At 46.5% G+C, this 26,717-nt stretch overlaps 1 protein-coding gene across 1 annotated transcript in view; it reads right to left on the bottom strand.

The window, feature by feature from the left end:
• Nucleotides 1-26,717, bottom strand: part of LOC124048043 (striatin-like) — a 153,969-nt gene that overhangs the window by 117,208 nt on the left and 10,044 nt on the right. The window contains exons 2-8 of the mRNA XM_046368421.1: nt 17,664-17,767; nt 5,442-5,515; nt 5,265-5,343; nt 3,490-3,666; nt 2,212-2,338; nt 1,827-1,992; nt 1,217-1,327 (exon numbers count right to left, since the gene is read on the bottom strand). Coding sequence (XP_046224377.1) covers nt 1,217-1,327; nt 1,827-1,992; nt 2,212-2,338; nt 3,490-3,666; nt 5,265-5,343; nt 5,442-5,515; nt 17,664-17,767 — 838 coding nt within the window. The remainder of the gene's footprint in view (nt 1-1,216; nt 1,328-1,826; nt 1,993-2,211; nt 2,339-3,489; nt 3,667-5,264; nt 5,344-5,441; nt 5,516-17,663; nt 17,768-26,717) is intronic.

Here is a 26,717-nt window from a genome sequence, read left to right as displayed (position 1 = left end):
GAATGTACAGCCTGTCGCCAGGGACTCAGAATGTACAGCCTGTCGCCAGGGACTCAGAATGTACAGCCTGTCGCCAGGGACTCAGAATGTACAGCCTGTCGCCAGGGACTCAGAATGTACAGCCTGTCGCCAGGGACTCAGAATGTACAGCCTGTCGCCAGGGACTCAGAATGTACAGCCTGTCGCCAGGGACTCAGAATGTACAGCCTGTCGCCAGGGACTCAGAATGTACAGCCTGTCGCCAGGGACTCAGAATGTACAGCCTGTCGCCAGGGACTCAGAATGTACAGCCTGTCGCCAGGGACTCAGAATGTACAGCCTGTAGCTAAGTGGATTCCAAGTGCTGTATCGGACACTACTTCAAGATGATGTTGAGTCAAAATGATTGAGTTAGTTTTTGATCCCTGGCAGACAAAGTCATGTAGAGGTTCTGTAAGATGCACAGTACTTTAACACAAATAATTATCTATATTGGGTTAACAACGAAACAAACAATGACAAGGAAATAAAGGACTAAAACACAATTCAGAGACAGACAGACAAGTGTTGAAAATGGCGGGTAAGATGAATAATAACACTGACAAGCTAAAATAAGTGAGGAGAAAGATGAGAAGTTTATTCTTTATTTGAATCTTTGAGGAGATGACAGGGAGGGTGAGACAAGGAGGAGAGGGAGATGAGGACGGAGGAGGAGAGGGAGATGAGGACGGAGGAGGAGAGGGAGATGAGGACGGAGGAGGAGAGGGAGATGAGGACGGAGGAGGAGAGGGAGATGAGGACGGAGGAGGAGAGGGAGATGAGGACGGAGGAGGAGAGGGAGATGAGGACGGAGGAGGAGAGGGAGATGAGGACGGAGGAGGAGAGGGAGATGAGGACGGAGGAGGAGACAAGGAGGAGAGGGAGATGAGGACGGAGGAGGAGAGGGAGATGAGGACGGAGGAGGAGACAAGGAGGAGAGGGAGATGAGGACGGAGGAGGAGAGGGAGATGAGGACGGAGGAGGAGACAAGGAGGAGAGGGAGATGAGGACGGAGGAGGAGACAAGGAGGAGAGGGAGATGAGGAGAGGAGGACAGGCAGGAGGAGACAAGGAGAGGAGGACAGGGAGGAAAGGGAGATGAGAGGTTCAGGGAAGAGATGACGGAGGATGAGACGAGGACAGGGAGGAGACGAGGAGGACAGAGAGGAGAAGTTCAGGGAAGAGGATAGATAACTTACTCTTTCCCCCCTTCTTCCCCTTGCGCTCCTTCCTGTACTCCTCCTTGAGTTTGGTTATCAAACCCTGGTCCACGTCCCACGCCTCTGACATAGCAGACTGCTCCTCCTTCTCTACAGAGGGACAAAACCAGACCTGTTCAGGATCGGACTATATATATATATAAATAAATAAATATAAATAAATAAATATATATAAATATATATACATAAATATACATATAAAAATAAATAAATATAAATATATAAAAAATAAATAAATAAAAAATAAATACAAATAAATATATATATAAATAAAAATAAGTATAAATAAGTATAAATAAATAAATAAAAATAAATAAATATAAATACATATATAAATAAATACAAATAAATAAATATATATAAATACATATATAAATAAATATATATATATAAATAAAAATAAATATAAATAAATAAAATATATATATATAAAAAAAAAATATATATATAAATAAAAATAAATAACCCCATCTCACCCTGTCCCCCCTACTCACCCTGTCCCCCTCTAACCCCAGTCCGTCCCGCCCCCCCCCCCCACCCCCTCTCACCCCAGTCCATCCTGCCCCCCCCCGTCCCCCACCCCACTCACCCCAGTCCGTCCCGTCCCCAGCGCTGCGGGACTCAGGCGATGTGTCCATGTTGTCAGGGCTGGACAGGAAGTCGAAGCCTTTCAGTGCGTCCTCTGCATCCGGGTCCTCACTAGTGTCCATATTGAGGGTCGGTGATGATGACGATGGTGGCTTCTTCCTCACCATCTAGGGGACAGAGCGACGTTGTACTGTTAGTTACAGACCATTCTGATATTGTCAGCTCAGTTATTTTAATTGACTGATCTGGTATCATCAACTTCAGGAGGAAAAGGCTTTAGCTCAATGTGTGTGTGTGTGTGTGTGTGTGTGTGTGTGTGTGTGTGTGTGTGTGTGTGTGTGTGTGTGTGTGTGTGTGTGTGTGTGTGTGTAGCGCGTGAGCCTTACGGTCCCCGTAGGTCCTGTCTGTTCCATGACAGTCCGATCCAACCCTGCACCATCTTCATCATCGTCTTCATCACAGTAGAACCTGAAGGTGTCCGGCACAACACTGGACTCAGACACCTCAGTCTTCCTACACACACACACACACACACAGAGACAGAGACAGAGACAGAGGGATTGGGCATCATGCCTGTTCCACAACACTGCAGTAGCATATTTGGGACAGTATTAGCAGCATTATGGAAGAATCTGTTCAGGCCATCTGTTAACGGACTCATTTACAACATCTATTTCCTGTGTTCTGAATGTCAACAGGCCGGAGCTAGCCCGCTAACCGCGATCAGGCCTGGAGCTAGCCCGCTAACCGCGATCTGGCCGGAGCTAGCCCGCTAACCGCGATCTGGCCGGAGCTAGCCCGCTAACCGCGATCTGGCCCGGAGCTAGCCCGCTAACCGCGATCTGGCCGGAGCTAGCCCGCTAACCGCGATCTGGCCCGGAGCTAGCCCGCTAACCGCGATCTGGCCCGGAGCTAGCCCGCTAACCGCGATCTGGCCGGAGCTAGCCCGCTAACCGCGATCTGGCCGGAGCTAGCCCGCTAACCGCGATCTGGCCCGGAGCTAGCCCGCTAACCGCGATCTGGCCCGGAGCTAGCCCGCTAACCGCGATCAGGCCCGGAGCTAGCCCGCTAACCGCGATCAGGCCCGGAGCTAGCCCGCTAACCGCGATCAGGCCCGGAGCTAGCCCGCTAACCGCGAGCTGGCCGGAGCTAGCCCGCTAACCGCGAGCTGGCCGGAGCTAGCCCGCTAACCGCGAGCTGGCCGGAGCTAGCCCGCTAACCGCGATCTGGCCGGAGCTAGCCCGCTAACCGCGATCTGGCCGGAGCTAGCCCGCTAACCGCGATCTGGCCGGAGCTAGCCCGCTAACCGCGATCTGGCCGGAGCTAGCCCGCTAACCGCGATCTGGCCGGAGCTAGCCCGCTAACCGCGATCTGGCCGGAGCTAGCCCGCTAACCGCGATCTGGCCGGAGCTAGCCCGCTAACCGCGATCAGGCCTGGAGCTAGCCCGCTAACCGCGATCAGGCCTGGAGCTAGCCCGCTAACCGCGATCTGGCCTGGAGCTAGCCCGCTAACCGCGAGCTGGCCGGAGCTAGCCTGATCCACCATTCTTTCACTAGGTCATAGAAATAGAATTACTAGAAAGGACATTCACATTAATGTTCCGAGGTGTTGTTGCCTTCAAGAAAATTCTATCACTGCGTTGCGTGCAGTTCTGTATACCCACCCTCCTCCAGTGTCGGTGCCTTTAGGTACGGTGTCTGTCCCGTTGACCAGAGGGGTCTCTGGCCCGGTCCTCTCCCCGGGTCGACCCCCTCCGGCACCAGCCATAGCCAGCAGGGTTTGCACCCTCTGAGCCTTCACATCCAGGATGGTGTCGGTGTAACCCACCTCCTGAAGATACCTGGACACATTAGGGCCTCATAAATACATTTGATTGACTGAACCCACTGTAATAGTAGCCTGGTGTATTTATGATGTGTAGAGCTGCCTGGGTAACAGAGTTTTTTTAAATTTTACCTTTATTTAACCAGGCAAGTCAGTTAAGAACAAATTCTTATTTTCAATGATGGCCTAGGAACAGTGGGTTCACTGCCTGTTCAGGGGCAGAACGACAGATTTGTACCTTGTCAGCTCGGGGGTTTGAACTTGCAACCTTCCGGTTACTAGTCCAACACTAACCACTAGGCTACCCTGCCGCCCAAATAAAGGGGGGCTGTCAGGAGGAAAGGCTGCACAACAAATTTCTGAGTCTACCATTTTTTTTATTTTTTATCACAGGAGTGATGTTACATCAGGGCAATATGTAAACTGATCAGAAAGGGAGGAGCTCAGATACGACCTACGCTCTGTCATGGTGCAGTCTGGGTAGTAATAACGGTCAGTACTGTCAAAGGGATCCTCATCATAATGGTGTTTTCATTTTTTAAAATTTCACCAGGTAAGTTGACTGAGAACACGTTCTCATTTACAGCAACAACCTGGGGAATAGTTACAGGGGAGAGGAGGGGGATGAATGAGCCAATTACAAAACCAGGGATTATTAGGTGACCTTGATGGTTTGAGGGTCAGATTGGGAATTTAGCCAGGACACTGGGGTTAACACCTCTACTCTTACGATAAGTGCCATGGGATCTTTAATGACCTCAGAGAGTCAGGACACCCGTTTAACGTCCCCCTACACAGGGCAGTGTCCCCAATCACTGCCCTGGGGCATTGGAATATTTTTTTAGACCAGAGGAAAGAGTGCCTCCTACTGGCCCTCCAGCACCACTTCCAGCAGCATCCGGATGGTTGGTCCCATCCAGGGACCAACCAGGACAGACGCTGCTTAGGTTAGAGGAAAACCCACAGTGGGATGCAGGGTGGTGTGTTGCTGGTGGTGGTGTATGGGTAGTAGCAGTAATGACCAGTACTCTCCAGGAGAGGGAGCTGTTGCCACTGTTCACAGAGCTGTTTAGAAGAGAAAGTCCAGCCTGTCTGAGGAGCTGATGACCTTGTTTCCAGGGTTAGTGGTATGGTATAGTAACTCACTGTCTGAGGAGCTGATGACCTTGTTTCCAGGGTTAGTGGTATGGTATGGTATAGTAACTCACTGTCTGAGGAGCTGATGACCTTGTTTCCAGGGTTAGTGGTATGGTATGGTATAGTAACTCACTGTCTGAGGAGCTGATGACCTTTTTTTCAGGGTTAGTGGTATGGTATAGTAACTCACTGTCTGAGGAGCTGATGACCTTGTTTCCAGGGTTAGTGGTATGGTATAGTAACTCACTGTCTGAGGAGCTGATGACCTTGTTTCCAGGGTTAGTGGTATGGTATAGTAACTCACTGTCTGAGGAGCTGATGACCTTGTTTCCAGGGTTAGTGGTAGTGGTATAGTAACTCACTGTCTGAGGAGCTGATGACCTTGTTTCCAGGGTTAGTGGTATGGTATAGTAACTCACTGTCTGAGGAGCTGATGACCTTGTTTCCAGGGTTAGTGGTAGTGGTATAGTAACTCACTGTCTGAGGAGCTGACGACCTTGTTTCCAGGACAGCTGGTTGTTCAGAGAGCCAGGGGCCTCATTCTCATTCACCTCATCTGGGGAGAAAAGGTATTTTGTCTGTAAATAAAATTGGACTGTCAGTCAGTCAATTTGTGTGTGTGTGTGTGCGCGTGTGTGTGCGTGTCAGTCTTACCAGAGTCATAGCTGGGAGGTTTCATGTCTCCTTGGTTCAACTCTGTTCCATATTTTAACTTGTGGTACTTGGCCCTGGAAGAGAAAGCAGAAACAACAGGGTTAAAAAGACAACAAACTATGATCATGACTGAGAAAAATCCATCCACCCGTCTCAAATCAATAACCAGGTGTTCATCCACCCTTTTAACGTGAATAATGTCAGATATTAGGTCACGACAGGCCTGATGGAAACCGCAAATTAGTCCACAAAACGTCAAAAAATATAAATATATATGTTTTGTGGACAAGGTGGGTGGATTATCTTTACATGTGGGTAAAATTATGCGAGAACCGGCAGTGGAGAATGTTGATATAATACCCATCATGCTGTAGTAACCTTGGGAGTCACGTGATGATGTGTTGTGTGGTCGTCCCACTACGACTCAGGAAACCATGCAGTTTATTAGGCTACAGATCTGTTGTGTGGTCGTCCCACTACGACTCAGGAAACCATGCAGTTTATTAGACTACAGGGGTCTTATTCTGGTGACATGATGATCGAGGTGCTCCTTTATAATAAATATCTGGGGTCTTATTCTGGTGACATTATGATCGATGTGCTCCTTTATAATAAATATCTGGGGTCTTATTCTGGTGACATTATGATCGATGTGCTCCTTTATAATAAATATCTGGGGTCTTATTCTGGTGACATGATGATCTAGATCAGGGGTGTCAAAGTCAAATGGACGGAGGGCCAAATAAAAAATTTAGCTACAAGCCGAGGGCCGGACTGTTCGAATGTTCATTGAAAATTTTTTAAATGACGCATATAGTCTAGTGAACCTAATTGAACCTACTGAAAACCTAACAAATATATTCCAATATGATCAGATAAATAAAGCAATATTTTCTTATGGCTCTGTCAGTAATCTTTAATTTTCAACAGACACAAAAGACAAATTTCCTTTATATAAAAATCCCCATAACATGAACATTAAATGAAAGAAACCGGTATTCAAGGCACCATCAGTAGCCTATATTTTCTATTTTAGCAAAAAGTGGGCTAAATTTACTTCAAAGAAAAAAACAATAATAGCAATTTTCTATCATCCACTCAACTGAAATATTTTAAAAATATAATTGGATTGAAATACAATAAAATAAAGTGCAAAAATCTATTAATCAAAAACAACACTTTGTTTAAGGAGAAGTAACATGCAGTGAAAACAAATATTAAACTTTAACTTTTAAACTTGAACTGAGTAAAAACTCTAAATATGTGATTGCACAGTAATGTTCACTTGTTTGAGGTTGAGGGTGATACTTGGTGGTGTCCCATCTTTTCCACAAGTTCATCAATGTTTGGGGTAAGGCTCTGAGCTGAGGAAATCCTCAGAATTGAGTGGAGGTGTTCAGCAGTAAGTCGACTTCTGTGTGATGTTTTGTTCAAGTTCATCAAAGAAAACAGTTGTTCACACAGGTATGTAATATAATAATAATAATATATGTCATTTAGCAGACGCTTTTATCCAAAGCGACTTACAGTCATGTGTGCATACATTCAACGTATGGGTGGTCCCGGGGATCGAACCCACTACCCTGGCGTTACAAGCGCCATGCTCTACCAACTGAGCTATTGAAGGACCATAGACAACGTTTGAGCAGCCTGGATGCGCAGCTGGGGCATTGTGTCGGGGAGGAAACGGGCGAACTCCGCAGCACCCACTGCCGCATATTTTGCCCTCAGTGCATCATTGCATTGGAGGTCAATCAACTCCATTTGGAGGTTTGGTGGTGAGCTTTCCACGTCAACAGCAAATGGGTTACCGAGCAGTTCCAACCTGCTTTTTTGTGCTTCAAAGTCAGCAAATCGGCGTCGAAAGTCAGCGGCAAGCATACCTATTTTATCAGCCAACTGTGCGCTCGGGAACGCACTGGTAGAGAGCTTCTCTTTCATGGTCTGGCAGCTGGGAAAGTGGCTCAAATTTTCTTTCCGCATCTGCGTCTCCCACAGAGTCAGTTTGGTTTTAAATGCCTTCACTGTACTGTACATATCAGAGATGACACGATCCCGACCCTGCAGCTGCAAGTTCATTGCATTCAGATGACTCGTAATGTCACACAGAAAAGCCATTTCACACAGAAACATTTCGTCTCGGAGTTGTGTTGTGTCTTTCCCTTTGCTGTCCAAGAACAGACAAATCTCCTCACGAAGCTCGAAACATCTTTGAAGCACCTTTCCCTGGCTTAGCCATCGCACCTCTGTGTGATAAGGCAAATCACCATGCTCCGTTTCTAACTCCGTCAGAAATGCCTTGAACTGGCGGTGATTCAAACCTTTGGCTCTGATAAAGTTAACTGTGCGCGTGATGATGCTCATTACATGCTCCATTTTCAAGGCTTTACCGCACAACGCTTCCTGGTGTATGATACAATGATAAGCTGTCAGCTCACCTGTCGCGTTTTCCTCTTGCATCTTTTCCCGTATCTTCCCCACCAGTCCGCTCCTGTGTCCACACATCGCAGGTGCTCCGTCGGTTGTCAAACCCACGAGTTTTTCCCAAGGCAGCTCCATCTCATTTACACATCTTGACACCTCTTCATACAAATCATGCCCCGTAGTTGTGCCATGCATAGGACGTAAAGCCAAAAACTCCTCTGTCACGCTTAGGCTGGAGTCCACTCCGCGGATGAAAATTGACAACTGGGCAATGTCAGAAATGTCGGTGCTCTCATCCACAGCCAAGGAATATGCAATGAAATCTTTTCCCTTTTTCACAAGCTGCTCTTTTAGATTGATGGACAACTGGTCTACTCTCTCGGCAATGGTGTTTCTGCTCAGACTCACATTTAAAAAGAGTTGCCTTTTTCTGGGCAAACTTCGTCACAAACTTTAATCATGCAGTTTTTGATGAAATCCCCCTCCGTAAATGGCCGGGCTGATTTAGCGATCTCTTCTGCCAAAATAAAACTGGCCTTGACAGCAGCCTGGCCTTGTGATTTGGCTTTTTTGAACAGAGCCTGTCGAGATTTGAGGCCTCGTTTTAATTCCTCTGCCTTTTGTAGCCTTTGTTCCATGTCCATATTCTTGTTTTTGTCCGCGTGTTTCGTTTCATAATGTCGTCTCAGATTATACTCTTTCAGTACCACCACACTTTCTCCACACAGAAGACACACAGGTTTTCCAGCTACCTCCGTGAACAAATACTCCGACTCCCACCTTGTTTGAAACCCCCGGTTCTCAGTGTCCACCTTCCGTTTTGCCATTTTTGATGGGTATCTGAAAGTTAATTTTACTGTGATGCTGACAACTGCTGTGCCAATAAATATTGAAATGAAGCAGCCTACTGCTCGGTGCGTCACCGTTGCATTGTGGGAAATGTAGTATTGGTGCGTGTAAAAGATCTGCGGGCTGCCGGCTTGCTGCGGTCTGCGGGCCGGTTCTAATAATAAATCAAGATCATCCCAGGGGCCGTAAAAAACCTTCTCGCGGGCCGGATGTGGCCCGCGGGCCTTGACTCTGACATATGTGATCTAGATGCTCCTTTATAATAAATATCTGGGGTCTTATTCTGGTGACATGATCGAGGTGCTCCTTTATAATAAATATCTGGGGTCTTATTCTGGTGACATGATGATCGAGGTGCTCCTTTATAATAAATATCTGGGGTCTTATTCTGGTGACATGATGATCTAGATGCTCCTTTATAATAAATATCTGGGGTCTTATTCTGGTGACATGATGATCGACGCTCGACTGCCGTTGGACAAATTCTCTCTCTTCTGTCCATAATAATGTCATCATGTGGACTAGCCTGACCACACTGTATCAGAGCTGTTGGCTGGAGCGCACGGGCCAACATCAGTGGGAACAAAACCCATCCGATTCAAATGTGATGGAAACCCTTTAAAAAATTGTTTTTTTTTTAAAGTGTATTTTTTATGACATGGGACTTTAACCCGGAAAATGTATTTTTATGTGCCCTATGTCATTATTAAATCAGACTTTTATCTTCAACAAGTCAATTGATGGAAACATCCTATACATCTCTGCTGGGAAACCATTACCGTAATGACAGATTTTAGAATATTCTAATGTAAATCTTTATCCAATCGGATGGGAAACCTAGTTAGGTTGGGACCAAGGTGTTCCTGTTCAAATTGGTAACATCCTGTTTCCTGAGGGCTCTTCCTGATAGGAATGACCCGTTGCCAAGCAACCAGGGAAACCCACAAGACGAGTAACCTGATTCTGAAGCACATGACGTCGCTCCTAACTCTCTCCCAGAGAGGCGATGGCGTTACTGAAATTAACAGAGAAATGCATGTCCTCTGCTAGTGATGATGATGCTGCTGCTTCTGACAGGAACAGCAGGAAGAGGAAGGAATCTGATTGTCTGCTCACAAAAGGAGACACAACATAACAGAAGACTGATGCACCCAGACGCCGGTTGAAAGATTAAGAAAACCCCTGCTGTTCAAAACGCATATTGTTCATTAGACTAGATGCCAGGTTCTGGGGTTGTGTTCTACAGTCTCAACTAGACATATTGTTCATTAGACTAGATGCCAGGTTCTGGGGTTGTGTTCTACAGTCTCAACTAGACATATCGTTCATTAGACTAGATGCCAGGTTCTGGGGTTGTGTTCTACAGTCTCAACTAGACATATTGTTCATTAGACTAGATGCCAGGTTCTGGGGTTGTGTTCTACAGTCTCAACTAGACATATCGTTCATTAGACTAGATGCCAGGTTCTGGGGTTGTGTTCTACAGTCTCAACTAGACATATTGTTCATTAGACTAGATGCCAGGTTCTGGGGTTGTGTTCTACAGTCTCAACTAGACATATTGTTCATTAGACTAGATGCCGGGTTCTGGGGTTGTGTTCTACAGTCTCAACTAGACATATTGTTCATTAGACTAGATGCCAGGTTCTGGGGTTGTGTTCTACAGTCTCAACTAGACATATCGTTCATTAGACTAGATGCCGGGTTCTGGGGTTGTGTTCTACAGTCTCAACTAGACATATTGTTCATTAGACTAGATGCCAGGTTCTGGGGTTGTGTTCTACAGTCTCAACTAGACATATTGTTCATTAGACTAGATGCCGGGTTCTGGGGTTGTGTTCTACAGTCTCAACTAGACATATTGTTCATTAGACTAGATGCCAGGTTCTGGGGTTGTGTTCTACAGTCTCAACTAGACAGATTGTTCATTAGACTAGATGCCAGGTTCTGGGGTTGTGTTCTACAGTCTCAACTAGACATATTGTTCATTAGACTAGATGCCAGGTTCTGGGGTTGAATGTAACAAGCATCCCACATTGTGTTCTACAGTCTCAACTAGACATATCGTTCATTAGACTAGATGCCAGGTTCTGGGGTTGTGTTCTACAGTCTCAACTAGACATATTGTTCATTAGACTAGATGCCAGGTTCTGGGGTTGTGTTCTACAGTCTCAACTAGACATATTGTTCATTAGACTAGATGCCAGGTTCTGGGGTTGTGTTCTACAGTCTCAACTAGACATATTGTTCATTAGACTAGATGCCAGGTTCTGGGGTTGAATGTAACAAGCATCCCACATTGTGTTCTACAGTCTCAACTAGACATATCGTTCATTAGACATATATATATATATATTGTCCCCCAAAATAGCCTGTTAATATACTGCCTTACTCCAGGGAAATAAAAGTACACTTTTTCCACAATTAATTGTCATCAAGAACCATCCAAAACAGCAATTGTCCCAGAAATATGCTTCAAATGTTGATTTTCTTACATTGCCGTTAAATGACATAAAATGGCCGCCAGTGTCCAGTATAGAGATTCCTGTTCTCCAGCACATTTATTGATTATTTGATATCGGTGGAATTATCGGACAATACCAGTGTAGCGATTTAAAAGGCCAATAACAGCAGATTATATCGGGTGTTCTCTAAGCATGATGGGATGTTAATTGCTTAATTACCTCAGGTACCACACCTGTGTGGAAGCACCTGCTTTCAAATACACGTTGTTACTCTCATTTACTCAAGTGTTTGCATTATTTTGTCAGTTACCTTCTACATCCACCCCGTGACAATAGAACCTGCGACATGGTTTATATATATATATAAAAATCGGGTTCTCACGGATTTGACATACTTTCCCAAACCATGTCGCAGGCTGTTTTAAACTAATCCTGGGTTGATAATTATTGGTTTGACAACAAACAACGTTCACTCATGTTACCTAGATAGCGAACAACCTGCTAACTGAACAGTAGGTCTAGGCACATCTGATTGGCCCAGGAAGAAAGGGGGCGGGAGAGAGAGCAAAGAGGAGAAAGAGGAGGAGAGCGAGAGAGATAAAACAAAGAGAGAAAAAAAAGAGGGGAGATAGAAATGACATCTCTACATCCTGTTCCAGAGGCAGAGCGGCCATGGGGAGGGAGAGCATCATTGTTGTTACCACGGCAACCTGCTGTTGCAGGCACAGTGCTGACACCATGGTGTCGGTGAACAGACTCAGAAAGAGGAGTCGAAAATGATCCTGCTGCTGCTTTTCCTGGAACACAAGGGGATGAACGATCCCCCAGGGAAAGTCAGACAGAAACCGCTCTAGGAAAGGACAGGAGGACAGAAAAACTCAGAGAGCAGTAGAGCCGTGACCTTGTCTTGATTGAGTTTCCCCCAGGGTAAGGCAGACAGAAACTGTTCCAGGGCAGTGTCATCAGTAACCAGACACCAATCTGTCCTCTGTACAGACGTCACAACACCAGGGGACTGTCTTTTCCTTCCAGGGTCATCTGTCATTGACCCTCGGATTTTCTGCTGTGTAAGTTTCACCGCCATGTTTATTTTACCTTTATTTAACCAGCCAAGTCAGTTAAGAAATGTGTTCCTATTTTCAATGACGGCCTAGGAACAGTGGGTTAACTACTGGCCTGGGAACAGTGGGTTAACTACTGGCCTGGGAACAGTGGGTTAACTACTGGCCTGGGAACAGTGGGTTAACTACTGGCCTGGGAACAGTGGGTTAACTACTGGCCTGGGAACAGTGGGTTAACTACTGGCCTGGGAACAGTGGGTTAACTACTGGCCTGGGAACAGTGGGTTAACTACTGGCCTGGGAACAGTGGGTTAACTGGCCTGGGAACAGTGGGTTAACTGGCCTGGGAACAGTGGGTTAACTGGCCTGGGAACAGTGGGTTAACTGGCCTGGGAACAGTGGGTTAACTGGCCTGGGAACAGTGGGTTAACTGGCCTAGGAACAGTGGGTTAACTGGCCTAGGAACAGTGGGTTAACTGGCCTAGGAACAGTGGGTTAACTGGCCTAGGAACAGTGGGTTAACTGGCCTAGGAACAGTGGGTTAACTGGCCTAGGAACAGTGGGTTAACTGGCCTAGGAACAGTGGGTTAACTGGCCTAGGAACAGTGGGTTAACTGGCCTAGGAACAGTGGGTTAACTGGCCTAGGAACAGTGGGTTAACTGGCCTAGGAACAGTGGGTTAACTGGTCTAGGAACAGTGGGTTAACTGGTCTAGGAATAGTGGGTTAACTGGTCTAGGAATAGTGGGTTAACTGGTCTAGGAACAATGGGTTAACTGCATTGTTCACGTGAACACTTTTGGCTGTCGGGCCCTCTGTCTTTATCAGTGTGGTGCATTCATATAAAGGTCATAGGTTCATGTGATGATGCTTATGTGATGTGTAAATGGCACCGCTACGCTACAGCCATCCGTGTCCAGCATTGCCCATCAGCCACTGGGGGAACGATTCTTCTGAAATCAAGGAAAGCTGCTATACATTACCTCATGTCATTTCGGCACACTTTATAATACACTTCATTTAGTTGTCAAAAATGACTAAAATGGCCCGCTGTTTTGGTAAAATAGACTCCCTTTCATTTTGGTCACATCACATCTGCATCCATGTCTCAGTTGTCTCGAGGCTTAAAAAAATCCTTCTTTAACCCGTCTCCTCCCCTTAATCTACACCGATCGAAGAAGATCTAACAAGTGAAATCCATGAGGGATCATATAGCTTTCACCTGGGTTCACCTGGTCAGTCTGTGTCATGAAAATAACAGGTGTTCTTAATGTTTTGTATACTCAGTGTTCTTAATGTTTTGTATACTCAGTGTTCTTAATGTTTTGTATACTCAGTGTTCTTAATGTTTTGTATACTCAGTGTTCTTAATGTTTTGTATACTCAGTGTTCTTAATGTTTTGTATACTCAGTGTTCTTAATGTTTTGTATACTCAGTGTTCTTAATGTTTTGTATACTCAGTGTTCTTAATGTTTTGTATACTCAGTGTTCTTAATGTTTTGTATACTCAGTGTTCTTAATGTTTTGTATACTCAGTGTTCTTAATGTTTTGTATACTCAGTGTTCTTAATGTTTTGTATACTCAGTGTTCTTAATGTTTTGTATACTCAGTGTTCTTAATGTTTTGTATACTCAGTGTTCTTAATGTTTTGTATACTCAGTGTTCTTAATGTTTTGTATACTCAGTGTTTGTGGCCTTGTCCTACCAACATATTGTTTTGCATAACATCTCATTCTCTTCCCAACAGCAGAAATATTACAAATATATACAATAATAATATTATATAACAATTATCAGGCCATGTAACTTCCTAATTCAGCCTACATAAATGTTACACGCAACACAAACCGATACACACAAGCAGAGAATAAAGTTATTCAAAATAGTGATTTACCCAGTCGGCTATAGAGGGGGTCTTGACCCAGTCAGCTATAGGGGGGTCTTGACCCAGTCAGCTATAGGGGAGGGGGTCTTGACCCAGTCGGCTATAGGGGGGTCTTGACCCAGTCGGCTATAGAGGGGGTCTTGACCCAGTCAGCTATAGAGGGGGTCTTGACCCAGTCAGCTATAGGGGGGTCTTGACCCAGTCAGCTATAGGGGGGGGGGGGTCTTGACCCAGTCAGCTATAGGGGGGGTCTTGACCCAGTCGGCTATAGGGGGGTCTTGACCCAGTCGGCTATAGAGGGGTCTTGACCCAGTCGGCTATAGAGGGGTCTTGACCCAGTCGGCTATAGAGGGGTCTTGACCCAGTCGGCTATAGAGGGGGTCTTGACCCAGTCGGCTATAGAGGGGTCTTGACCCAGTCAGCTATAGGGGGTCTTGACCCAGTCAGCTATAGGGGGGGTCTTGACCCAGTCAGCTATAGGGGGGTCTTGACCCAGTCGGCTATAGAGGGGTCTTGACCCAGTCAGCTATAGGGGGGTCTTGACCCAGTCAGCTTTAGAGGGGGTCTTGACCCGGTCAGCTATAGGGGGTCTTGACCCAGTCAGCTATAGGGGGGTCTTGACCCAGTCAGCTATAGGGGGGTCTTGACCCAGTCAGCTATAGGGGGGATCTTGACCCAGTCAGCTATAGAGGGGTCTTGACCCAGTCAGCTATAGAGGGGGTCTTGACCCAGTCAGCTATAGAGGGGGTCTTGACCCAGTCAGCTATAGGGGGGTCTTGACCCAGTCAGCTATAGGGGGTCTTGACCCAGTCAGCTATAGGGGGGGGGGGATCTTGACCCAGTCAGCTATAGAGGGGGGATCTTGACCCAGTCAGCTATAGAGGGGGTCTTGACCCAGTCAGCTATAGGGGGGTCTTGACCCAGTCAGCTATAGGGGGTCTTGACCCAGTCAGCTATAGGGGGGTCTTGACCCAGTCAGTTATAGGGGGTCTTGACCCAGTCAGCTATAGGGGGGATCTTGACCCAGTCAGCTATAGGGGGGATCTTGACCCAGTCAGCTATAGGGGGATCTTGACCCAGTCAGCTATAGGGGGGATCTTGACCCAGTCAGCTATAGGGGGATCTTGACCCAGTCAGCTTTAGGGGGGTCTTGACCCAGTCAGCTTTAGGGGGTCTTGACCCAGTCAGCTTTAGGGGGGGTCTTGACCCAGTCAGCTTTAGGGGGGTCTTGACCCAGTCAGCTTTAGGGGGGTCTTGACCCAGTCAGCTTTAGGGGGTCTTGACCCAGTCAGCTTTAGAGGGGGTCTTGACCCAGTCAGCTTTAGAGGGGGTCTTGACCCAGTCAGCTTTAGAGGGGGTCTTGACCCAGTCAGCTTTAGAGGGGTCTTGACCCAGTCAGCTTTAGAGGGGTCTTGACCCAGTCAGCTTTAGAGGGGGTCTTGACCCAGTCAGCTTTAGAGGGGTCTTGACCCAGTCAGCTTTAGAGGGGGTCTTGACCCAGTCAACTTTAGGGGGTCTTGACCCAGTCAACTTTAGGGGGGTCTTGACCCAGTCAACTTTAGGGGGGGGTCTTGACCCAGTCAGCTTTAGGGGGTCTTTACAGTCAGCTTTAGGGGGTCTTTACCCAGTCAGCTTTAGGGGGTCTTTACCCAGTCAGCTTTAGGGGGTCTTTACCCAGTCAGCTTTAGGGGGTCTTTACCCAGTCAGATTTAGGGGGTCTTTACCCAGTCAGATTTAGGGGGTCTTTACCCAGTCAGATTTAGGGGGGTTCTTTACCCAGTCAGATTGAGTTATTATCCCTTTTCCGTTTCTGTGCCTCCAAATGTTACCATGGCTACGTTCAGTAGTCTACTGGTAATGTTACCATGGCTACGTTCAGTAGTCTACTGGTAATGTTACCATGGCTACGTTCAGTAGTCTACTGGTAATGTTACCATGGCTACGTTCAGTAGTCTACTGCTAATGTTACCATGGCTACGTTCAGTAGTCTACTGCTAATGTTACCATGGCTACGTTCAGTAGTCTACAACTAATGTTACCATGGCTACGTTCAGTAGTCTACAACTAATGTTACCATGGCTACATTCAGCAGTCTACTGGTAATGTTACCATGGCTACATTCAGCAGTCTACTGGTAATGTTACCATGGCTACATTCAGCAGTCTACTGGTAATGTTACCATGGCTACATTCAGCAGTCTACTGGTAATGTTACCATGGCTACGTTCAGATGCAAAACATTCTTGAAAGTTGCAGATAGATATTCCATGAATAGAGATAACAATCAACATGTCAGAGGCGTGTTTGTTCTACATGGGAGATTTATATCAGAAAGATATGAAACGTTGTGTCCTGCTGAACGCGCCCCAGGTTGCTAGCAAAAGCTAGCTAATGAGGTAACATGAATTTTACGTGCTTCAGCACTCGGCGGCCCCATTCTGTGAGCTTGTGTGGCCTACCACTTCGTGGCCGAGCCGTTGTTGCTACTAGACACTTTCACTTCACAATAACTTGACTTGCAGTCGACCGGGCCAGCTCAAGCAAACTGACTTGTTGGAAAGATGGCATCCTATGACAGTGCCACTTTGAAAGTCACTGAGCTCTTCAGTAAGGGCCATTCTACTGCCAATGTTTGTCTATGGAGATTGCATGGCTGTGTGCTTGATTTTATACACCTGTCAGCAACAGATGTGGCTGAAATAGCCGAATCTATTAATTTGAAGGGGTGTCCACATACTGCTGGGGTCGTTTAGCAAAACGACAGTAGATCAATGACTGTCGACACACTGTCACATGAAGTTCAAACACTGAAGGAGAAGACGCCTCGGTTGGTCACAAAAGAGGAGGTATTTTAGGTAGAAATAGCAATATGAGCAAAACAAAACGTGGATCTGCAATTCGTAACGTTTGAATGTATTTTTTTTGCAATGTTACATTTGGATGGGTTTGGGGCCCGCCGACGCAGTGGCATCTATATCCCTGACAGTTACCCATATCTGTCAAGCTGGTTTTATAGGCTCCTCACTATGAGTCAGAGCCACTTTTAATGTCATATTCTCATTTGCCACTGCTAAAAATCAATGTCACCTATATGTGCGGCAGCGTAGCCTAGTGGTTAGAGCGTTGGACTAGTAACCGGAAGGTTGCGAGTTCAAACCTCCGAGCTGACAAGGTACAAATCTGTCGTTCTGCCCCTGAACAGGCAGTTAACCCACTGTTCCTTGTTCCTAGGCCGTCATTGAAAATAAGAATATGTTCTTAACTGACTTGCCTGGTTAAATAAAGGTAAAATTTAAAGATTTTTTTTTTTAAATGTATGTTTATTAGCTAGCATCGAAATTGTCTCACATGCCACCGGAGTTTGACACTTGATTACAGTTTGCATATCAAATCAAATTTATTTATATAGCCCTTCGTACATCAGCTGATATCTCAAAGTGCTGTACAGAAACCCAGCCTAAAACCCCAAACAGCAAACAATGCAGGTGTAGAAGCACCGCAAGAGACCGACAGATGGTCATCGGGTTCTGTGACGTACCTCTCCTGTTTGAGAACGTATTCCAGCATCTTGATCCTCCTAACCAGGTCCTTCTTCAGGTTCTCCTGTCCTTTCCTCTCTCCCTGGAGGAACGCCGTCTGAGCCTGGAGGAGAAACACAATATCAGTCATCACCAATACATTCTCTTGTCCTTTCCTCTCTCCCTGGAGGAACGCCGTCTGAGCCTGGAGGAAGCATATCGCATGCCATTAACAGACAGTATCAACTACACATGATCAGAGCTTTCCTCTGGCCTTGCAGGAAGTCTATCTAGGCCTAGAGAGGGAAAAGGCATCACAATCAACACTCAATACATTCAGCAGACAAACTGTTTCATCAGCATCATTCGTATGTCAATATACCTGCATTAACTCTGATATATTTGTGGTCCTTCTGTAGCTCAGTTGGTAGAGCATGGCGCTTGTAACGCCAGGGTAGTGGGTTCGATCCCCGGGACCACCCATACGTAGAATGTATGCACACATGACTGTAAGTCGCTTTGGATAAAAGCGTCTGCTAAATGGCATATATTATTATATTATTATTATTATTATATATTTCTGTGTCCGAGATACTGCTCACATTCTAGATTACGTAATTGTTCGTCTTGGGAGAAATTATCTTTTCCGTAAGAAGCTGAATAGACTGCGGGGGACACACAGACTGCAGGGGGGGACACACAGACTACAGGGGGGGGGACACAGACTACAGGGGGGGGGACACAGACTGCAGGGGGGGACACAAATTGGCACAGAGTTTATTTAAAAAATGTGCTTCTTTTTTATCAACTAAAAGCCGGCTATTACCAGCAAACGGAACCCTGGACACACACACACACGGCTCAGCACATTAGACAGGCTTCCCAGACCAACAGTCTTCTAGTCCTACCACAGGGCAGGGGAGACTCTACACCTTACAGCATAACACAGGTAAACAGGGAACAGTCAGGAGATGAGCCCAACCAGAACCCTGTCTTTAGTCCGTAGCAAGTGGGCACCACAGAATCTGGGACAGCGAGACAATCAAGAAGGAGTATTTTTTGAGTGAGTGAGAGTGAGTGATTCTCTTTGAAAGCAGCACTGTTGATGTCTAAAACAAAATGAGTCACAGCTGCTTAAACTAGATTTAAATAAATGTGAGCTTCATTTCACATCCACCCACTATCCTCATCCAATGTTTCTATAGAAACATCCAGAACATCCTCATTGACCCCAGTGGGGAATCGACCACACCTATTGACCCCAGTGGGGAATCGACCACACCTATTGACCCCAGTGGGGAATCGACCACACCTATTGACCCCAGTGGGGAATCGACCACACCTATTGACCCCAGTGGGGAATCGACCACACCTATTGACCCCAGTGGGGGAATCGACCACACCTATTGACCCCAGTGGGGGAAATCGACCACACCTATTGACCCCAGTGGGGGAAATCGACCACACCTATTGACCCCAGTGGGGGAAATCGACCACACCTATTGACCCCAGTGGGGAAATCGACCACACCTATTGACCCCAGTGGGGAAATCGACCACACCTATTGACCCCAGTGGGGAAATCGACCACACCTATTGACCCCAGTGGGGAAATCGACCACACCTATTGACCCCAGTGGGGAAATCGACCACACCTATTGACCCCAGTGGGGAATCGACCACACCTATTGACCCCAGTGGGGAATCGACCACACCTATTGACCCCAGTGGGGAATCGACCACACCTATTGACCCCAGTGGGGAATCGACCACACCTATTGACCCCAGTGGGGAATCGACCAAACCTATTGACCCCAGTGGGGAATCGACCAAACCTATTGACCCCAGTAGAGGTGTAGTTAGTTATATGGGTACTAAGTAGTAGACTGACTCACACAATACCTTATGTAAGAAAACACAGAACCATAGAAAATAACGTCTATATTGTATCAGACACGATCCCAGCTAGGTTGTGTAACGTTAGTTTCTATCAGACACGATCCCAGCAAGGTTGAGTAACGTTAGTTTCTATCAGACAGGATCCCAGCTAGGTTGGGTAACGTTAGTTTCTATCAGACAGGATCCCAGCTAGGTTGGGTAACGTTAGTTTCTATCAGACAGGATCCCAGCTAGGTTGGGTAACGTTAGTTTCTATCAGACAGGATCCCAGCTAGGTTGGGTAACGTTAGTTTCTATCAGACAGGATCCCAGCTAGGTTGGGTAACGTTAGTTTCTATCAGACAGGATCCCAGCTAGGTTGGGTAACGTTAGTTTCTATCAGACAGGATCCCAGCTAGGTTGGGTAACGTTAGTTTCTATCAGACAGGATCCCAGCTAGGTTGGGTAACGTTAGTTTCTATCAGACAGGATCCCAGCTAGGTTGGGTAACGTTAGTTTCTATCAGACAGGATCCCAGCTAGGTTGGGTAACGTTAGTTTCTATCAGACAGGATCCCAGCTAGGTTGGGTAACGTTAGTTTCTATCAGACAGGATCCCAGCTAGGTTGGGTAACGTTAGTTTCTATCAGACAGGATCCCAGCTAGGTTGGGTAACATTAGTTTCTATCAGACAGGATCCCAGCTAGGTTGGGTAATGTTAGTTTCTATCAGACAGGATCCCAGCTAGGTTGGGTAACGTTAGTTTCTATCAGACAGGATCCCAGCTAGGTTGAGTTGAGTGTTGTACATTCCAGACATGTTTTCCTCTCATCTAGTTCTGCGTCATCACAGAGGCTTCGAACACAATGAACCCATTTAGGGCCGACACACAGACAACTGTTTTAAAAACACCCAGGCCCGGCACATCTCTCACACTAGACCGTCTAAGTCAGATACAGGCTGAGCTCACTCCATCCACTCACTCACTCACTCACTCACTCACTCACTCCATCCATCCACTCCATCACTCCATCACTCACTCCATCCACTCACTCCATCACTCCATCACTCACTCCATCACTCACTCCATCCACTCACTCCATCACTCCATCACTCACTCCATCCACTCACTCACTCACTCCATACTCACTCACTCCATCACTCACTCCATCCACTCACTCACTCACTCCATACTCACTCACTCCATACTCACTCACTCCATACTCACTCACTCCATACTCACTCACTCCATACTCACTCCATACTCACTCCATACTCACTCCATACTCACTCCATACTCACTCACTCCATACTCACTCCATCCACTCACTCACTCACTCCATACTCACTCCATCCACTCACTCACTCACTCCATACTCACTCACTCCATACTCACTCACTCCATACTCACTCACTCCATACTCACTCACTCCATACTCACTCACTCCATACTCACTCACTCCATACTCACTCACTCCATACTCACTCACTCCATACTCACTCCATACTCACTCCATACTCACTCCATACTCACTCCATCCACTCACTCACTCACTCCATACTCACTCACTCCATACTCACTCACTCCATACTCACTCACTCCATACTCACTCACTCCATACTCACTCACTCCATACTCACTCACTCCATACTCACTCACTCCATACTCACTCACTCCATACTCACTCCACTCCATACTCACTCCACTCTCACTCCACTCTCACTCCACTCTCACTCCACTCTCACTCCACTCTCACTCCACTCTCACTCCACTCTCACTCCACTCTCACTCCACTCTCACTCCACTCTCACTCCACTCTCACTCCACTCTCACTCCACTCTCACTCCACTCTCACTCCACTCTCACTCCATCCACTCCACTCACTCCACTCACTCCACTCACTCCTACAACTACGTACATATAATTACACAGATTCAAAACACACACACAGACTTACATCGGTCTCAACTTTCTTATGCTAGTGTTGTTGACTTGTCCCCCGGTAGCGGTGAAACACAAACAAAGGCTGAAGCCTAATATTTACCTGTTACCTAGCCTGTCCCTGAATAGTGAACACAGGGTTACCTGTTACCCAGCCAGTCCCTGAATAGTAAACACAGGGTTACCTGTTACCCAGCCTGTCCCTGAATAGTAAACACAGGGTTAGCTGTTACCCAGCCTGTCCCTGAATAGTGAACACAGGGTTAGCTGTTACCCAGCCTGTCCCTGAATAGTAAACACAGGGTTAGCTGTTACCCAGCCTGTCTCTGAATAGTAAACACAGGGTTAGCTGTTACCCAGCCTGTCTCTGAATAGTAAACACAGGGTTAGCTGTTACACAGCCTGTCCCTGAATAGTGAACACAGGGTTAGCTGTTACCTAGCCTGTCTCTGAATAGTAAACACAGGGTTATCTGTTACCCAGCCTGTCCCTGAATAGTAAACACAGGGTTATCTGTTACCCAGCCTGTCCCTGAATAGTGAACACAGGGTTAGCTGTTACCCAGCCTGTCTCTGAATAGTGAACACAGGGTTAGCTGTTACCCAGCCTGTCTCTGAATAGTGAACACAGGGTTAGCTGTTACCCAGCCTGTCTCTGAATAGTGAACACAGGGTTAGCTGTTACCCAGCCTGTCCCTGAATAGTGAACACAGGGTTAGCTGTTACCCAGCCTGTCCCTGAATAGTGAACACAGGGTTACCTGTTACCCAGCCTGTCCCTGAATAGTGAACACAGGGTTAGCTGTTACCCAGCCTGTCTCTGAATAGTGAACACAGGGTTAGCTGTTACCCAGCCTGTCCCTGAATAGTGAACACAGGGTTAGCTGTTACCTAGCCTGTCCCTGAATAGTGAACACAGGGTTAGCTGTTACCTAGCCTGTCCCTGAATAGTAAACACAGGGTTAGCTGTTACCCAGCCTGTCCCTGAATAGTGAACACAGGGTTAGCTGTTACCCAGCCTGTCCCTGAATAGTGAACACAGGGTTAGCTGTTACCTAGCCTGTCCCTGAATAGTGAACACAGGGTTAGCTGTTACCTAGCCTGTCCCTGAATAGTGAACACAGGGTTAGCTGTTACCCAGCCTGTCCCTGAATAGTGAACACAGGGTTAGCTGTTACCCAGCCTGTCCCTGAATAGTGAACACAGGGTTACCTTTTACCCAGCCTGTCCCTGAATAGTGAACACAGGGTTACCTGTTACCCAGCCTGTCTCTGAATAGTGAACACAGGGTTAGCTGTTACCTAGCCTGTTTCTGAATAGTGAACACAGGGTTAGCTGTTACCTAGCCTGTCTCTGAATAGTAAACACAGGGTTAGCTGTTACCCAGCCTGTCTCTCTGAATAGTAAACACAGGGTTAGTTGTTACCTAGCCTGTCTCTGAATAGTAAACACAGGGTTAGCTGTTACCCAGCCTGTCTCTCTGAATAGTAAACACAGGGTTAGTTGTTACCTAGCCTGTCTCTGAATAGTAAACACAGGGTTAGCTGTTACCCAGCCTGTCTCTGAATAGTAAACACAGGGTTAGCTGTTACCTAGCCTGTCTCTGAGAATAGTAAACACAGGGTTAGCTGTTACCTAGCCTGTCTCTGAGAATAGTAAACACAGGGTTAGCTGTTACCTAGCCTGTCTCTGAATAGTAAACACAGGGTTAGCTGTTACCTAGCCTGTCTCTGAATAGTGAACACAGGGTTAGCTGTTACCTAGCCTGTCTCTGAATAGTGAACACAGGGTTAGCGGTTACCTAGCCTGTCTCTGAATAGTGAACACAGGGTTAGCTGTTACCTAGCCTGTCTCTGAATAGTGAACACAGGGTTAGCGGTTACCTAGCCTGTCTCTGAATAGTGAACACAGGGTTAGCTGTTACCTAGCCTGTCTCTGAATAGTGAACACAGGGTTACCTGTTACCTAGCCTGTCTCTGAATAGTGAACACAGGGTTACCTGTTACCTAGCCTGTCTCTGAATAGTGAACACAGGGTTACCTGTTACCTAGCCTGTCTCTGAATAGTGAACACAGGGTTAGCTGTTACCTAGCCTGTCTCTGAATAGTGAACACAGGGTTAGCTGTTACCTAGCCTGTCTCTGAATAGTGAACACAGGGTTAGCTGTTACCTAGTCTGTCTCTGAATAGTGAACAGGGTTAGCTGTTACCTAGCCTGTCTCTGAATAGTGAACAGGGTTAGCTGTTACCTAGCCTGTCTCTGAATAGTGAACAGGGTTAGCTGTTACCTAGCCTGTCTCTGAATAGTGAACACAGGGTTAGCTGTTACCTAGCCTGTCTCTGAATAGTGAACACAGGGTTAGCTGTTACCTAGTCTGTCTCTGAATAGTGAACAGGGTTAGCTGTTACCTAGCCTGTCTCTGAATAGTGAACAGGGTTAGCTGTTACCTAGCCTGTCTCTGAATAGTGAACAGGGTTAGCTGTTACCTAGCCTGTCTCTGAATAGTGAACACAGGGTTAGCTGTTACCTAGCCTGTCTCTGAATAGTGAACACAGGGTTCTGTTACCTAGCCTGTCCCTGAATAGTAAACACAGGGTTAGCTGTTACCTAGCCTGTCTCTGAATAGTGAACAGGGTTAGCTGTTACCTAGCCTGTCTCTGAATAGTGAACAGGGTTAGCTGTTACCTAGCCTGTCTCTGAATAGTGAACACAGGGTTAGCTGTTACCTAGCCTGTCTCTGAATAGTGAACACAGGGTTCTGTTACCTAGCCTGTCCCTGAATAGTAAACACAGGGTTCTGTTACCTAGCCTGTCTCTGAATAGTAAACACAGGGTTAGCTGTTACCTAGCCTGTCTCTGAATAGTGAACAGGGTTAGCTGTTACCTAGCCTGTCTCTGAATAGTGAACACAGGGTTCTGTTACCTAGCCTGTCCCTGAATAGTAAACACAGGGTTCTGTTACCTAGCCTGTCTCTGAATAGTAAACACAGGGTTAGCTGTTACCTAGCCTGTCTCTGAATAGTGAACACAGGGTTCTGTTACCTAGCCTGTCTCTGAATAGTAAACACAGGGTTCTGTTACCTAGCCTGTCTCTGAATAGTAAACACAGGGTTAGCTGTTACCTAGCCTGTCTCTGAATAGTGAACAGGGTTAGCTGTTACATAGCCTGTCTCTGAATAGTAAACACAGGGTTCTGTTACCTAGCCTGTCTCTGAATAGTGAACACAGGGTTCTGTTACCTAGCCTGTCTCTGAATAGTAAACACAGGGTTAGCTGTTACCTAGCCTGTCTCTGAATAGTGAACAGGGTTAGCTGTTACATAGCCTGTCTCTGAATAGTAAACACAGGGTTCTGTTACCTAGCCTGTCTCTGAATAGTGAACACAGGGTTCTGTTACCTAGCCTGTCTCTGAATAGTAAACACAGGGTTCTGTTACCTAGCCTGTCTCTGAATAGTAAACACAGGGTTCTGTTACCTAGCCTGTCTCTGAATAGTAAACACAGGGTTAGCTGTTACCCAGCCTGTCTCTCTGAATAGTAAACACAGGGTTAGTTGTTACCTAGCCTGTCTCTGAATAGTAAACACAGGGTTAGCTGTTACCCAGCCTGTCTCTGAATAGTAAACACAGGGTTAGCTGTTACCTAGCCTGTCTCTGAGAATAGTAAACACAGGGTTAGCTGTTACCTAGCCTGTCTCTGAGAATAGTAAACACAGGGTTAGCTGTTACCTAGCCTGTCTCTGAATAGTAAACACAGGGTTAGCTGTTACCTAGCCTGTCTCTGAATAGTGAACACAGGGTTAGCTGTTACCTAGCCTGTCTCTGAATAGTGAACACAGGGTTAGCGGTTACCTAGCCTGTCTCTGAATAGTGAACACAGGGTTAGCTGTTACCTAGCCTGTCTCTGAATAGTGAACACAGGGTTAGCGGTTACCTAGCCTGTCTCTGAATAGTGAACACAGGGTTAGCTGTTACCTAGCCTGTCTCTGAATAGTGAACACAGGGTTACCTGTTACCTAGCCTGTCTCTGAATAGTGAACACAGGGTTACCTGTTACCTAGCCTGTCTCTGAATAGTGAACACAGGGTTACCTGTTACCTAGCCTGTCTCTGAATAGTGAACACAGGGTTAGCTGTTACCTAGCCTGTCTCTGAATAGTGAACACAGGGTTAGCTGTTACCTAGCCTGTCTCTGAATAGTGAACACAGGGTTAGCTGTTACCTAGTCTGTCTCTGAATAGTGAACAGGGTTAGCTGTTACCTAGCCTGTCTCTGAATAGTGAACAGGGTTAGCTGTTACCTAGCCTGTCTCTGAATAGTGAACAGGGTTAGCTGTTACCTAGCCTGTCTCTGAATAGTGAACACAGGGTTAGCTGTTACCTAGCCTGTCTCTGAATAGTGAACACAGGGTTAGCTGTTACCTAGTCTGTCTCTGAATAGTGAACAGGGTTAGCTGTTACCTAGCCTGTCTCTGAATAGTGAACAGGGTTAGCTGTTACCTAGCCTGTCTCTGAATAGTGAACAGGGTTAGCTGTTACCTAGCCTGTCTCTGAATAGTGAACACAGGGTTAGCTGTTACCTAGCCTGTCTCTGAATAGTGAACACAGGGTTCTGTTACCTAGCCTGTCCCTGAATAGTAAACACAGGGTTAGCTGTTACCTAGCCTGTCTCTGAATAGTGAACAGGGTTAGCTGTTACCTAGCCTGTCTCTGAATAGTGAACAGGGTTAGCTGTTACCTAGCCTGTCTCTGAATAGTGAACACAGGGTTAGCTGTTACCTAGCCTGTCTCTGAATAGTGAACACAGGGTTCTGTTACCTAGCCTGTCCCTGAATAGTAAACACAGGGTTCTGTTACCTAGCCTGTCTCTGAATAGTAAACACAGGGTTAGCTGTTACCTAGCCTGTCTCTGAATAGTGAACAGGGTTAGCTGTTACCTAGCCTGTCTCTGAATAGTGAACACAGGGTTCTGTTACCTAGCCTGTCCCTGAATAGTAAACACAGGGTTCTGTTACCTAGCCTGTCTCTGAATAGTAAACACAGGGTTAGCTGTTACCTAGCCTGTCTCTGAATAGTGAACACAGGGTTCTGTTACCTAGCCTGTCTCTGAATAGTAAACACAGGGTTCTGTTACCTAGCCTGTCTCTGAATAGTAAACACAGGGTTAGCTGTTACCTAGCCTGTCTCTGAATAGTGAACAGGGTTAGCTGTTACATAGCCTGTCTCTGAATAGTAAACACAGGGTTCTGTTACCTAGCCTGT

The sequence above is a fragment of the Oncorhynchus gorbuscha genome, linkage group LG11 (assembly GCF_021184085.1).
Source record: "Oncorhynchus gorbuscha isolate QuinsamMale2020 ecotype Even-year linkage group LG11, OgorEven_v1.0, whole genome shotgun sequence".
NCBI classification, from domain to species: domain Eukaryota; kingdom Metazoa; phylum Chordata; class Actinopteri; order Salmoniformes; family Salmonidae; genus Oncorhynchus; species Oncorhynchus gorbuscha.
The sequence above is the reverse complement of the archived record's forward strand: the minus strand, read 5'-3'. Positions and strand labels throughout refer to the sequence as shown.